At 43.4% G+C, this 16,092-nt stretch overlaps 1 protein-coding gene across 1 annotated transcript in view; it reads left to right on the forward strand.

Annotated features, from left to right (window-relative positions):
* The window catches only part of LOC126399350 (disintegrin and metalloproteinase domain-containing protein 12-like), a 115,801-nt gene that overhangs the window by 81,305 nt on the left and 18,404 nt on the right, over positions 1 to 16,092 (forward strand). Inside the window, exons 11-12 of the mRNA XM_050059205.1 lie at positions 402 to 550; positions 12,790 to 12,967. Coding sequence (XP_049915162.1) covers positions 402 to 550; positions 12,790 to 12,967 — 327 coding nt within the window. The remainder of the gene's footprint in view (positions 1 to 401; positions 551 to 12,789; positions 12,968 to 16,092) is intronic.

Raw genomic sequence — 16,092 nt, forward strand, 5'->3', positions numbered from 1 at the left:
ACGTCAAGCAGAGGAAACGCTCTGATAAGCACAGATCCAACAGCCTTGTTTGTTTAATCTTGGCAATATGCAATTACACTCACTTGTTTTGAGTAATGTTTCTCCAGTGGGTCCTGTGGGGAACAACAATTTGGCTAGCATTAAATTTTTTTTATTATTTGTTATTTTCCTCAGAGTATGTAATCAGAAACGTCTGTTTTTAATTAGCTATTGTTTGCTACAACTGAGCTGTAAACTGAACACATTTTATAATGAGACGTGGCTTGTAGCATCATGTCGAGCCTAGAAATATGCTTGATAAATCAGACTCATAAAGTAAAGAGGTTTTAGATTAAATATTGGTAAGAAGCAATGGCTTAGTTTCTGCATGATTGATCCTTTTTTTTTTTTTTTTTTTTTAGGACCATTCAGACAACCCCCTGGGTGCTGCAGTCACTCTGGCCCACGAGCTCGGACACAACTTTGGAATGAACCATGACACCCCAGAGAGGGGGTGTGGCTGCAGGGTGACCGTGGATCGTGGAGGCTGCATCATGACTCCCTCCACCGGGTGAGTCATGGCGTCTATCTCGACAATTAAGCGTCAATAGATCTTTAAGATAGCTGACTCCTTACTGCAATATCCAAGATTGCGAGAGTTTTATTTCAGCTATTTGGCCTTCATCAGCCTCAGGACACGTGCTATCATTCACTGCTTGAGTGCACTCCAGTGAGGCCGCATTTGGTTCGGCTTTACAAATGACGTCTGACTCCAAAACCATCCGAAATGCATCATCATGATGTCAAGCCCTCATTAAGTTTGCATGAATTCAGCCACTTATTAAATACAGTGTCGCTCAAAAGAGTCCAGATTGTGATCATATGTAAACACTATTCCACATGCTCTCCATTTGTAATTTATTGTCTATCGAGCGGTAAGCAAATAACGCCGTTGAACTGCTGGGCCGTCGGGTTTATGGCAGATTCAACAGCTGTGCTAATGCCCCAAGGCAATATGACTCATTCTGAATGGGAAGCTAGTGGTTCAGTGGCAGTGCATGGCCAAAACAGTACAGTTTTATTTATGCTGACACAATGTAGCTGATTTCCAATCAACTAAAGAAAACACTGCAGAAAGTGTCTGTTGTCTAAGTGTGTCAAAGAGATATTGCACTTAAAGGAGCAGTGTGTAGGATTTAGTGGTATCTAGTGATGAGAATTGGAGATTCCAACCAACTGAAACCCACGCACCCACCAACCCAGGAACAAACAGAGAAAGCCAGACCAGTGAAAGGAAATCCAATAGACAAGAACGAAAAACAACAGATTTTCTTTAATATGTAAATGATACATAACATCCTTGATCCAGTGTCCATATGTTGGAGGTGAGGAGTCCTTCCATTTACACAGGATGAGCCTTCTGGCCAGAAGTGAGCAGAAAGAGACACTGTCCGTTTGGGCTCTACTTAAGTTAACATCTAGAGGAGTTACTCCAGATATTGCCATGGACATAGATGGGGCAACCAGCCGTCCAAACATTGTTGAAATAAGTTTTAAATATTAAATCCCAATAAAGAAATAGTTTCGGACGTGACCAGAACATGTGACATAAAGTGGCTGAAGACTGTTTACACTTGTCGCATGTAGGATCAATATCACTGCGAATAGCTTTATGCCACACCTTGTGTGATATCTGTTCTCCATTATCCTCCTCCCATCTCTGCTGTAGAGAGTCCAAGGCTGCAAGATTATGAGCATTGAGTAATTCGTACATTTTACTATTTTTATCTACATTACATTCAGAAACAGAATCTAAGAGGGATGGACAAGGGCAGGAAGGGAAACACCCAAAATGAGAAGCCACAAAGCTTTGGAGCTTCAAGTATCTGTAGAAGTGTACTTGAGGGATGTTAGCACTTTCAAGGTAAATGTCATTGTTATTCTGACGCTATTCGGTTTGTTATGGAGGGGCTGGCTGGATTTCAACTATGTCACCTTAATGATAGGATCTTGTTTTTCAAGTCTGTCTTTAAGGTCTAGTGTGTAGGATTCAGTGGCATCTAGCGGTTAAGGTTGCAGATTGCAAGCAAGTAAAAGGTCTCCTTTGTGCCAAGAGCTACAGCGGCCGATGGGAAAGCACAAAAACACAAACCCAATGGCCCTATCTGGAGCCAGTGTTTGGTTTGTCCATTCTTGGCTACTATAGAAACATGATAGTGCAACATGGTTGACTCTGTGGGCGAGGACCTGCCCTCTATGTAAAAGTAAATGGTTCATGCTAAGGTAACGAAAACAGGACGATTCCTATTTTTAGGTGATTCTACACTAAAGAAAGCATACTTCTATAATATTCCTTTTCTGCCAATATATCGCCCCCACACACTGAACCTTTAATGTGTTCTGCAAACAAAAAGTCTTCACATTTATGTTGCATCTAAGAACATATCAAGACAGATGTGTAGTTATTATAAAGTTCACTTTGGAGTCTAATACCTAACATCTTGTAGTAGACCGAGCAGAGGGATAGGGATGTTCTGGGTGGAAACATTGAGTATCAGTTCCAGCTCAAGGTCTAGCGGTCTGCGGGAGCCTCAGATTAGTGTTTATCCTGGAAACATCGCTTTGTATTTGGTTTGGACCAGACCCATGAAAAACAGGGTAACACTATTCTTGATTATAGGCTCATAAAACAACACAGCAGTAAGATGTAGATTTATATTTAACCCTGATTGAGGGTATCCCTGGTCAAGGACTTTATCCTAAAATTGGCAACAGGATGAACACATAAAAAAAGAGCAAATACTTGTTCCCCTCTCCTACTGTTTCCCTCTGGCTCTCTCCTTTTCCTCCTTTTTCACAGCCCGTTAGAGTGATTCTATTCTTTGACATACATACAACTTTAATGTTGGAAAATCTCTCTGCAGCTCTAAATAAATAGTTAAATACCTCTGAAAACTGTCTGTTATTCAGTTTTTAGGTAGGGAAAACGTATCACCTCTCCCTTAAAATATCTCAGTCTGAAGTCATATGTAGCAGTGCAGAAGCTCTCTAAATGTTCAAGTATGTTGTTTTTACCAAACATAGACTAGTGAGAAAAAATAAAACATGAATATTTAGTTTTTTGTTCTGCTCCCTACAGAGACAGCTTTTTTTCTACGCTCCATCTGACAAAAGAAAGAACCGATCTAGCCCTTGGTTTTAAAATAATCCCCTCTACACCTCCTTATTGCTCCATATTTCTGCTCTGCTATTTTAATCCAGGATTAAGGAAGCAATACATTTAAATAAGGATGTTTAGGAACTCTGTATTGCCTCATTCGGCTTCCTCAGTTTATCCTGGGTCAGCACCATATACTCTGCCTGAGGCGGTACATCTCCCACGAGTCCAGCTCAAGCCCCTTGTAGTTCCATGCTTAAAAAATGCCATGTGGCCACACACAGGCTCTGCAGCAATCACCTGAATGTTGTTCATCACCCGGCAGCTACAGCTATTTGTTTATAGCATTGACTGCCATGTTTTTCTAGGCAGGCGACCAGCTCTTTTTAGAGCACAATGTGATTATACAGAATGCCTCTTCACAAGGCTGGGACTTGGATGAGTTGGTACAAAAGCCCCGCTGATTACCAGCCGCTGCATTCAATAATTGAAAGTACTGGCAAAACTCGCCTACACTCACTCAGTGAGGAGTACCTGGAGTTTTGTTGTTGCTGTTTTGATTGATCTTTCATTTTAATCAACTAGAGTACAGGGATTTCTTCATTGTCGCTGACATGTAAAGACAGATACCCATCAAGCTTTGCTGGCCTTGCTGCTGGAGGTAATTGGAGCCAGGTCATCATGATTATGCTGGGATAGGGGGGTGGTTAGGGGTTGGTGGTGGGGGGCAGAAAAGCTACAAGCTGTCCCAGTGCCAGCTGCACATCTGCACAGACCACTGCTTGTTTCCTGCTCACATTGGTCACGGCCAATTGTCCCGTCCCCTTCTCCATCCATCCTACTATCTCCCCTATTAGCTCTAAATGAGAACAGGCTGGTGTCTCCATCCTTTGAGATTATAACACACAGGAATACACACATCAACTGAGCTGCTGCTGAGTACACCATGGACAGAGGAACAGACATAAATGTGCACAAACAATCCATCTCTCTTAAAGACTAAAACAGGAACTCCACAGGGTTCTGTACTTAGTCCACTTATCTCTGTTAGTCTTTCTCTTTAGCTGTATTTACACTGAATGCAAAGCTAATTTTTGTGCCATGTTACACAAACACTGCCATCAATGGTGAACACTCACCCGTAATAGCTATGCTAATGGTTGTGCTGGAGAAGGCGGCTAACAGCTAACTTGGTTTGTAGTAAAGTACAACCAATAGCTTGAATTAAGGTTTGTAACACCCACCCAGTCTCACTCTGAATTCATCAAAATCAGGCACTTGGGCAGTGACTTCTTTCGACACTGATGGAAAAAAATGTCCTTAAACGTTGGCATGTTACGTGGCCGGTCACCACTATAGTTTAACAGTGCGCGGCAGCATCAGGGGGAAACAAGACAGAACTGAAGAAGAACTGAACTGAAATTAAGGTGGCGGATGTCCAAGTAGGATGGGCAGGAGGGCTGGTGGATGGGTCCAACAAACACGACTTTCCCTCGGGAGAGCGGTGTTTGTGTCCCATAAGATTAGAAAGCCAAACCCTGCCCTTTTTTTTTTTTTTTTTACCTAAACCTAACTATGTGCTTTTGTTGCGTAAACCCAACCACATGCATTAGTTGTTGGAGGGAAGAAAGACATAGTGCATTTATTTTGAAAGAGACTGTATGTAAAGGGTAAATTTCCTGTAAAAATGGAGTATTTTGAAAGAACAAGCATAATTTGACACCCCAGAACATCAACAACGAATGCACCCAGGGCACCTATCATGTCATATCTGGACATGGAAGGTCCATGACCAATATGTGGCAAGGGTGGAGTGAGAATGTGTTCATAAACACATAGGTTTCGTGCTCAGCAGGAAACCATGACCCCAACACTCTATTATTTTTCAGGCTGTCAGGGCAATGCTTTATTATTGTGAAAAGTAAACAACTGTTTATTTACTTTCCACACCAAAAAACAGCTTAAATTGCTCAAAACATTTGGCCAAGAAGCAACTCAACAAAATAGCTTACACAAGTAACAAATATATATTTTTACAACTTACCATGTAGACCTATAGTTTCGCTCACTTTTGTCCAAGCCCTCTCCTTTTCTGTTCTGTCTCTGTATAGTACTGATATTGAGTGGAAGAGCTCCTATGGTCTCATTTATAAAACAATGCGTAGGATCCATACTAAAAATGTACGTACAAACAAAAGCTAAAAATGGCGTGCACCAAAAAATATGCGTCAATATCTACAATCAGGCCTCCACCTCACCATCTGCATCACCAATTTCCCGTCTCCAAATTCTTTGTAAGCATGGGTCGAAGTTTCTCCCATCGAGTCTGTTTCTGTACTATACTATCTGTACACCACTTCCCACACTTTTGCGTGGGAAGTGGCATACACCTTTTTCAGGCCTCGTTTTGTGCATACAAAGAGATTATAAATAAGACCCCTGGTGCCCACAGATGGCGACCATAGGTTTGTCCTTCATCTCTGATTCGTGGTAACGTCAAGAGAACCTCAACTAGAATTCAACGCAGATATGCTTTTGTGATGACTTTGTGTGTAATCTCGCCATGTGAAAAGCTCACTTTCATCAATAGAGTGTGGCTGGTCACCACCATCCTCAGGAAACAAGATTAGTGCCTACTTTTAAGGCATTCAGGGAAAATGGACACTGGGTGGAGACGTGAGCATGATGAGGAAGCCCAGCCACGTGTTCTGGTCTTCAAGTTAACAAACAATAACACGTGCAATGAATTTTCTCCTTTTCAGGGTATGAACTGCCTTCTGTCTGAAACACAATTTGGCTAAAACAAATTTACAACCACAGTTTCAGAAAAATAACATTCAGAACTGTGTAATGGAGCTGGTTTTCAAATGTACGCAGATGATGCTGTTATTTATGCATCTGGTAGAATCATGTCCTCAACTTTGCACAGAAAAGTTGTTAAAGTGTTGTAACATTTACACGGCGTGGTGTGAAACTTGACTTTAATCAAAATGTGCTTAATTATAAAGTTCTAAATGCCATGATGTATGATATGTAAATAATATGTATATGTTTCTACGAAACTAACCATGCAGTCACTTGCTTTTAAGTCAGTCACACAAACTGAGATGTTGATGGACAAGATGCATTATTAAGACAGAGAGTTAAATCACTCATGGGTCAAGCCTGATTTAGCTGATGACTGCAGGGCATCATCAATGTCAAACAGAGATTGATATATTTCCCTTGTCGTAAAATAATCAGGAATCACAGACAGGGAGTCAGAGTCAAAGGCATGCCATGGAAATTTGACCCGTGCCCTGCTAAAGAACAGGAACTCTCTAGTATGCCTTTTTTAATTGGGTCCATAGGGAAATCAATGTGAAAATGCTCCTCAGTATCTACAATGTAGGCCAGACTGCCAGGCACCAAAGGCCACAACAGATCATATCACCTAATGTCTTCGTCCAAAGCTCAAGCTCTACATGCTCAAAGAAAGCCGTAAAATTAATATTAAATGTGTAGTGAAGCTGTGGTTTTAAATTACTTAAGCAAGTATGAAATATTTGTCATAGTTGGAGTCGTCACAGTGAGGTTTCAGTTAACTTCTATTCACATTCGTGCCAGAGGATCAAGGTCTTCCAAAATGTAATACAACTCTGATAACAGAATGAAGATAGGGTCCCAATCGGTGTTTGCACATTTTATATTTTCTCTGAAAATGTTCTCAAGGATGGCGGAAAATGTTTTGGCAGATGTGTCATTGGAACGGACGGCAGATCTGATTCATAGCCTGAACGGTGTTTTATGGCTGAAAAGATGTGACATGAACTGGCTGTGCAGGATGTGCTGGATGGGTTTCCCGGCGTTCTGTGTGATTTGAACCACAAGGACAGACAGACTAGGAGGAGAGAGTCCTGCCCAGCTAAATTTGGGTTAAAGGGCTCTGTGTATGAATGTGCTACTTTGCCTTAAAGCAACAGCTCACCATAAAATCAGAACAACATATTTTTCCTCTTACCTGTTGTACTGTTTATCAGTGTAGATTGTTGCCATTAATGTTTACATCTCATGCTGTTGCAAGCACAAGCCTGAGTAGAGTCCGTGAGTAGATGCACGCTACCTTCTGCACGGTGATACAATTGGCAGGTGTAGTTTGGTAGAAAGAAAGTAGGTCCTACATAAAACTGCTTATAACAAGGTCCGTGGATTATCTTGAGTAACGGGGTCTGTTTTTCTGTTTTGTTTTGTTTTTGGCACTTTGAGCACCACAAGCTGAGTGCCATCTAGTTCCAATATTTACAAGAGGGGGCTGACATCTCTATGGCCGATATCTCCAAAACTAAAGTTTGACTAAATCTAAGAGGAAAAATACATATTTGTGATTTTGGTATGGACTGTCCCTTTAAAGGCCCATTTATGCTCAACGTTAAATATGGATCCGGATACGGATGGAGCCTTCTGTCCGTGCTCCGCGTTCATTTCGTCCGGATTTCTGCACGTTTCCATAAAGCTTACGGATACGGGCCAAACGGAGCAGTACCACCGGAAACAGTGGGGGCAGTGTTGCTGTCACTACCCGATACGCAGCTCTAGTGAGACACAAAGAAGAAATAACAATGGCGGAACTTTTTCGCCTGAAACGCTGAAAATAAAATAAAACAGGGAGAAAGGTTTTTCCTATTTCATCTTATGTTATATTTCTCCCTCTCCCCTCTGTGGGAGCGTCCGACCACCCGCCGCCGGCTCCCGTCTCAAACACGGAGGCCTCCCTCTCCGCGGAGCCCACCCTCCCGGCCCCGCACATACTCCCGAGGCTCGGGTCTCCCTCCCCGCGGAGCCTGCCCGCCCTCCCGGCCCCGCACATACCCCCGAAGCTCGGGTCTCCCTCTCCGCGGCCGACCTTTGTGCCCTCCGACTGGGGTCCCTCTGTTTTTGTCTTTTATGCAAGAGGTACATTATCAATATCTCCTCCAGAGTCGCCATGTTTGTTTTTGAGTTTGTTGTTGTAATAAACTTTTGACTCTGGGCTGCCCCCTGATGGATATATTGGTTAACATCCATGCCAACGTAAAGGACGCATGGAAGTATGTGGGCAGTGACGGTAACATCGTTTGAAACGGACGTATACATTTTCGTACGTAAAGGGAGCATGTATGGGCCTTAAGAGTGTTCCAGTCGCTGGTGAAATAGTTTTGGGTTTATGATCATAGTCTGCAACAAAATCAAATGCAAACATGACATCCATGTGTTGCTCATGCAAAATTTTAAGAAAGGGTTTTCATTACTGAAGGCAGACTGTACTGACTTTACTGCTCCCAATAAATTTGATATAGCAGAGCAACCTTTGATCTCACTTTTTGCTTCATTTCTGCATCTAATTTTTCAACCCTGCACCTGTGAAAGCTTTTTGGATATGCATGCCCAACACTGACAGTCTGTTAATTAACCACATAATTGTACTAGGAACAGAAACAGCAGGTCAATAGGAACAAAAGCAACAGAGCCAAAATAAATGCATGCGGTTGTGGTTTTGAATTGTCAGAGATTCTGTTTAATCCATTATTTATGGCTTTACTGATGACTTCTTCTCTAACTCAACACAAAAATGTGGGTTACCTGTCACAGTTCATCTGCTCCATTGTTGAAGCACGAGGGTTTTGAGATGTTTGAAAGCCTTCAGAGCTGCATCATCACATTGTGGGGCAGATCTTAGGGGTTTGTAATAGATCTGGGAATGATTCCTTATCATCAGACCTCCCACCGGTCCATTAAAGCCTAGTCTGGCCATTGCTGCAGCTAAGTTGCAGTGATTGCTCTGTACACTCTGTCGAGCATCAACTGCAGTAACTCAGATGCTTTGGAGCCAACTGTCAAACACTGACTATAGGTTCGAGACTAACAAAAGAACAGAGAAGAGTTGATCCTACAATGGAACTGGAGCACAACCAGGTGGAAAACAATGCAGCAGTATGAGACAGAACAAAGAGCAGTCCCAGAGACCAGGCAGAGATGAACGCGGCTCATCCCCTGTGAAGCCAGAACAGGAAGAGGACAAGTCACAGAGTCATACTGGGTCTTTTCTTTTGAGGTGGTGACCCAGACTCCCATGGGATGAGTGGTTGTCTAGAGATTCTTCAGTTCCCCATGAGCTCCAGATGTGCCCACAGTGACTGGCCCTGACACGGCTTTACTTGCCCTGGGGCCTGCAGCTGCTAAATGCCATCCACTGTAATTCATTGGTGCCTCTTCCTTTGCATAGCCATTATTCCCCCTCCCTCCCCCACACCATTGCAGGGTAGACCAATTATTTCTGTATTGCCTCTCATAAGGAACAGCTGGATCCTGGGCTGCTCATGTATCTCAGGGATGTGTGTGTTTGTCATGGATTGCATGGGCCGTAGCGGTAACTGAAGAATGAGGCTGAGTTCATGGAAATTGAATGAATGCTGCGAAATGGGGTGCAACTTGAGCAAGCAATTTTGGCTCGGGCTTTGGGGGCAAAGAGGAAATCAACAACAGCAGTTGCTAAGGAAGTGGTCTGCCTGTTGAACAGCAGCCTTGACAGCTGTTCATCATAGCAAGATCCCCTGAGGAGCTCAGCAAGGAGGAAGGGAAAAAGAGGATGAATTAATGACTGTTATTAGAGCTTTCCTCATTGTGCTTTCCTTTTGCCATTTCATGTAATTACAACTCCACTGTGATGTTCTACTTTAATCCTAAGAGTGCAGAGATCTGCTTCGAGGTACCACTTTCACCTAACACAACCTCTGGATAGTATTGACGTTAGAGAGCAGCGGGTTGTGTGTTTGGGGAGGGGGGTCAGCAGCAGGAGCTGATGTAAGCCGCCTCCACACATGATGGGAATCAAAGGCAAGCTGAGAATGAGGTCATGTCAAAACATTCACAGAGTGTCATGACATATTTAGAGCCGTATTAGATGTGAACCCCAATCAGAGAAAAAACACAGTTTGAAAGACTTGTCGACATTGAGCTACATAGGAATGCCTCCTCCTCTGAGATGAAAAACTCCAAAGAGAAAGTAGTTATTTTACAGCTCCTGCATCAATACCGCCAATGGGTCTGACTTCAAGGCTCAACTTTACAGCTGAAAACAAATTGACAACCCCACCACATTTAAACACATGTATCTCTCATAGAAGCACCTTAGTGAGCTGCATTTTTGAGCTGCCAAGGACCATTATATGGCTTACCCCTGTCAATGCCCAGGAGCACCAACCGTCATCAAAGAACTAGTGAAGACGAAGGCCGGCTGTTGCATCACCTCACGTCACCTCTGTCTTAGCCAAATAGTTGCACTTGAACACATCGCAAAGACTATAGCCAACGGCCAACTACCATGTACGTTTTGTTGTATCATGTGGAGTTCAGCTTTGGTGAACTTTGCCCGTTGAAGTCACGACCTCAACCAGGAGCAAAGAAGTATGTGGGAGGACACATTGATTGTTTGCCTGTTTAACCAGCCTTTATTGTACAATGAGATGCTGCCTGGCTGGCTGAGAGTAGCGGGTAGCGGGATATTTTGCTGTATTTATTAGCAAGCCAGCTAACATTAGCTAGCAAACTAGCTGTCCATGTGCATCACATCTGGCGCTGCCCACATTCACCACAAATATCACCTCAATAGTCACTTGCCTGAATTCGCTCATGTCTGACAGTGTCTGTAGTCTATGTTCGTGATTACAAAAGGACGACTGACAGAACAGAATCAAGACACTAGTTGGCCAGTTGGCACATTAACAACACAGTACGATGTTGAGAGAACAACCGATGTAGAGTGCCCCAGGGATGGCGTTTTTCTGTAGGCCGATGCGGACCTTGGCATCACACTGGTTCCCTTGTTAACAGACCGATGGGATTTTTCCCATTTTTTCTTCACAAAAGGACATCACTTTTATTAGTTGTGAAGCCTAAATGCAATTGCCAGAAGTAAAAAGCTAACATTAGGTTATAAACGGACTACACCACAGTTGCATGATCTAACTTCAACACCAAAACAAGACTGTAAAGCTTTGTTTGGAGCAGCTAAGCTTGATGACGCTCTGTAGTCTCATTTAGCCACTTGTTAGCAAGCGTGAGACACGTTCACTCAAGTTTATGAGTGGGGTATTTTTTGACATGTTTTATGTCGTAAAACAAAATGTCTCTTAGTTACTCAGACCTTATTTCAGGCATCTAACCAAAAACCCATTCAAAAAAACCCATTGACTTTGAGACAAGGGAACTGGGAGTGTAAAAATGCTAACTCATATCCGAGTTTTAGGACTCATTCCTGGGGTACTCTTTTTATCGTGCGCTAGCAAACAATAACACAAACAATTACGAACCATCTCTGCCAACCAGGATGATTTTATTTACCAGCGGGCTGCGCCACTAATTCAACATGCTGAATCTGCAGAAAAGCCGTCAACAAGGGCCAACTTGTGCCGACAGTGCTGGACACACCGCAAAAACTAGGATGACACACGTTCACCGACGATCCGACATTGACCAACAGCCTACAGCGGGTCTGGTGTGTCAGGGCCCGTACCCCTTTGATTGCCTCATACACAAGCTCCTCTTGAAAAATGCTCACTGAAATATTTGTAGGTATTACCAGTTGTGTTACAACCATGATGACATGTTTGCTGTCCTTTCAACACTGTCATTTTCTAGACTACAAACACTTCACAAACTCACTAGCCAATTTCCCTTCCTGTCATTTTAGAAATACATTATGCACTGAAAATATGGCGTGTGTTTGATTTACTCTGTTGGCAGTTTGCTTATCTGGACTTTCCTTGCTGCTCTGAATTGTAAATGACTCTGAAATGGACACATTTTATATCGAAAATCATTAAAATTAATGCTTACAAAGGTTTACGAGCAAACATGCGGTTTCACTGTGTCTACGTGCCCTGACTTCGAGCTGTTGACGGTGTTGTGCCTGTTGAAAGAAACATTTTGGCATCTGAGCTGATTTGGATCTATCATGTTTGTCTCATACATGCACTCATCTCTGCACATGCACAGATCTAAGTGTGAATATTACATACATACAGATTCACCCTATCTGGTCTTGTTAGGCTGAGTTTTATGGTGTAGGTGGAGGTATTAAAAACCTCGTATGGTGCTTTTATGTCGAGACGCGAAGAGAACAAGATACAGTCTGCACATATTCATGCACACACACAGTGTTATCTAAGGCAGTATATTATCAGAGAAAAAAAGCCACATGAGGTCTGTAACAAAGCTCTTGGCAGAAAGAACCCTGGGCTGTGTGCTCTCCCCACAGAGCAGACCACCCTCTCTGTCCGCTCCAAAAACAATATTAAAAACACACCATCCCCTGCTTCTCCCAAATTTATAGGTGTTGCAAGTCTTGCGAGGGAAGCACTTTTTGGTTTGAGTTTTTACGATTCCCTCTCTCATAAAATATGCCTTATCAGATCTCCCTCTCTCTGTGGAGGCAGACGTCACTGGGGCCCTGTGCTGCTTGCATGCAAATGGAGCTCTGGAGAGGTTGCTGAGCTCTAGTGGTTAATTGATTTTGTGATTAGCAGCAATTAGCGCTGATTACATCACAGTGAAGAGGACCCTTGTGGGGGGATCTCAATTGTCTTCCTCCTCTCTCTCGGCTTGTGTCACTCACAAAATATTTCTCTCGCTCACAGGTACCCGTTCCCCACAGTGTTCAGCAGCTGCAGCAAGAAGGACCTGACGGCCAGTTTTGAAAAAGGCGTCGGGATGTGTCTGTTCAACATGCCCGAGGTCAAGGTGCTCTACGGTGGTCAAAAATGTGGCAACGGCTATGTGGAGGAGGGAGAGGAGTGTGACTGTGGAGAGCTTGAGGTGAGAGTGCTACAAGTCAAGGAAAAGAAAGTTGTTTTACCTCCTACAATTTGTCAGCATTCTTGCTTTATGCCCCTTCTGTCAAAACTGAATCTCTGTTTTAACTGCCACCCATAAATCATTGTTAATTGTGTTTATTTGAATAAGAAGCAGAGGCACTAGTGTTGCTTTCTGTAGCTTTCCCGACAGAAGCACGGCACAAACCAGCATTTCCCAAAGCAAAAGCAAACACCTCACCTCGGTCTCAAAGCAAACGGCGCACAGCTCTCGTAATTCAAACACAGTCCTCAGAAAATGAGCTTAGAGATATGAGTGTGAATTTATTCATTCCGCGCACTGAAGACATGTTTGGGAGGAGGGTTGTCTGATTGTGATACAATTCGCTGAGAGGAAGCATCGCTGACAGCTTCACCCTGTCAGCCGGTGAATTATTTAAATGAATCTGCATCGGCATGCACATACGTAATGGTGGCACACGTTGCTAACTGCTGCGACTGTGGGGTGATAAAACAGTTAATCATGATGCAGCTGACAATCAGCAGAATTATGAAATATAAAGGAGGATCTATTATGATTTGGAAGGGTATTTTGAATTATATAACAGCTTATGTGAGAGAACGCTGTGTTGTCTCTCGCAATTTGTTTACACCTCTGTGCCCAGCGAGGCTTTTTGTGAGCTGTTGAGGCTTCATCCAGGGTCAAGCTGAAAGTGGCCTTGTCCTTCAAAACAAAGAACTGACATAAGCCCCGCAGGCCTGAGCCAGCAGCGATAATAAAGCTCTCCACAGAGTTGAGCGGCGTCATGCCAACCCTAGGCCAGATCAGAGTGCTCAGACAGCACCTCTCTCCACCATTAAAAAGCCTCATTAAAAAGCCTGGGTCCTATTCCTCACAATCACAGGCTACTTCTTTTCAGCACGACTCCTCCGCCTCCTTTGGCCCCGGGGACCATGGGAAAGGCCCTTAATGGTTTTCAGGCTGAGCGAAGTTCTGGAAGGCCCATAATGTCAGCTGTGTCCCCTGCCAGCTCCGTCCGTCTACTTCCTCCTGACTCTTACTGCACTCGGCAGCGCGGTACGTTCAGGGAGAGCGCTGACCTTCCAGGGTCCGGTCAGCCTGCCTCTGTGTGAAATCATACATGCACAAGCACACACACAAACACATCTTATGGGCAGAGAGTTGCTGATTGGCGCAGGGTATGGCTCATGATAAAGGTTAACATGAAACAGATAGGCCTCCATGGTGACATGGGAGACGTTACAGACATGGTCTGTGTCTCTGTGGTTGGACCTGAGCAGACTGCTACACTAGCATTAACAAAAGTGATTTTCTTTATTCTAGAAAATTCCTGACACAAGTTGAGCCTTTTGTTATAATGGAGTTGCATGTGTGGGTTTAATTCCTGGCTGTGAGTGTCAGTGCACTGATTACCCCTATCTTCAAAGAGGTTGTGTGATTAGTTGGGGGAGGGGAGTGAAAATATTTGTGTGCTTTAAACCCACTGGTGAAGATCCTCACCCTAACGTAAAGAAGCAGAAGCCCTGTTTAAGGATACGAATTCCTGCATTGAGCCTACATCTTGAGTTTCATTGGTTAAATCAATTTTTATTGACTCATCTTAATGTCAGATAGTGTCTGATGTAGCCTGGGACCCACACAAATCTACAAACCCATGCAATAAAAGCAAATAAGATTTTATTTTATTTGGCAGATGTGTCTGCCCCCCCTCACGTTCAAATAGATTTCCAGCCAGCTTGGCCCAGGGAGGTCTAATCACAACTGTTTATCCAATAAGATGACTGACAACTTGCAGAGAATTTATGCTTAATGCAAAACGCACAATGACGTCGTTTTTGTCTCGCGCCTTTCCTAAACCACCCCTACACCCTCTCCCTGCCCACCTTCACTCCGTTTGTGCATTCTTGCAGAGGGTGCGCCACATTAAGGGCCATCCCAAACCAACTAGTAGGGAGCGGAAGACAGTTATAAAACCCTCACTTTAGAAAACAGTGACCCTGTATTGATGCCGCCTTACTGACCACATGCGACGCCGTATTGTGTTCGCCATGGAAGACACTTCATACAAATAAAGTTCTGTGCGACTACCTTTACAAACGTAAATTGCTCAAACTAATGGCTGATATACACTGTGTGATTTTGGGCTGTCCCAGATGAAAGATGGCCATCGTGGGAGAAACGTGGTGATATCTTTGGTCGTGGCTCTAAAACGGTGGTCTTACGTCGCACAGTGAGACAGGTTCAAGGACGGCCATTGTCAACGTCTTGCGACCAAAGATAACCTGAGATAAAATTCTGACGGACAGAACGAGGAAAGTTTGGTGGAGCTGTGGCAGCAGAAGCCTTGTTTATTTGATGTTTCCTCCAGCTACTATCATGACCGCGAGAAAAAAGACGCTGCATGGAAGGAAATTGCGGAGGAACTGCAACTTCCAGGTGAGCAAGCTACCTATGGTGGCACAGATGGATGACATACGCTGATGCGGTGCATGCTGATGACGTTGCATATTGACGTACGTCGTAACATGTGATTCAGTAGTAAACAGCCATCGCACAATCTACACACATCAAACTTGACGTTGTACCAAAGTTTATTAGATCCACGTCTCACAGTGTGTCATGCAGTGGTCTTATAAGATTGCTAAAATAGCACAGTGTATAGAGGGCATAAGACACAAAACTAAGACATTTAATATTGTCATATAGGGCTGCAGCGATTAGTCAATTAAAATAATCGCTTACTATTTTAGTAGTCGACTAATCGGTTTGAGTCATTTTTCGCATGACGGTGAACTAAAACCCTTTGGCGTGAGTACGAAACAAGACATTAGATGACATCATTTTGGGGTTTGGGAGAGACAGACCGACATTTTTCAACTTTTTAACACATTTTCCGGTAAAATGATTAGTCGACTAATCGAAGAAATAATTGACAGATTAGTCGACAGTGAAAATAATGGTTAGTTGCAGCCCTATTGTCATACAGACGTCAACAACTTAAGGTTAGATTGTATTTAGGATAAAATAAACACCCATCTAGTCTCTAGAAAACAGTAGCTGTGTTTATGTTATTGTAAAGTATTGAAATTTACAGGGACTGGTGAAAA

This window comes from Epinephelus moara, chromosome 13 (genome assembly GCF_006386435.1).
Source record: "Epinephelus moara isolate mb chromosome 13, YSFRI_EMoa_1.0, whole genome shotgun sequence".
Taxonomy (NCBI): domain Eukaryota; kingdom Metazoa; phylum Chordata; class Actinopteri; order Perciformes; family Serranidae; genus Epinephelus; species Epinephelus moara.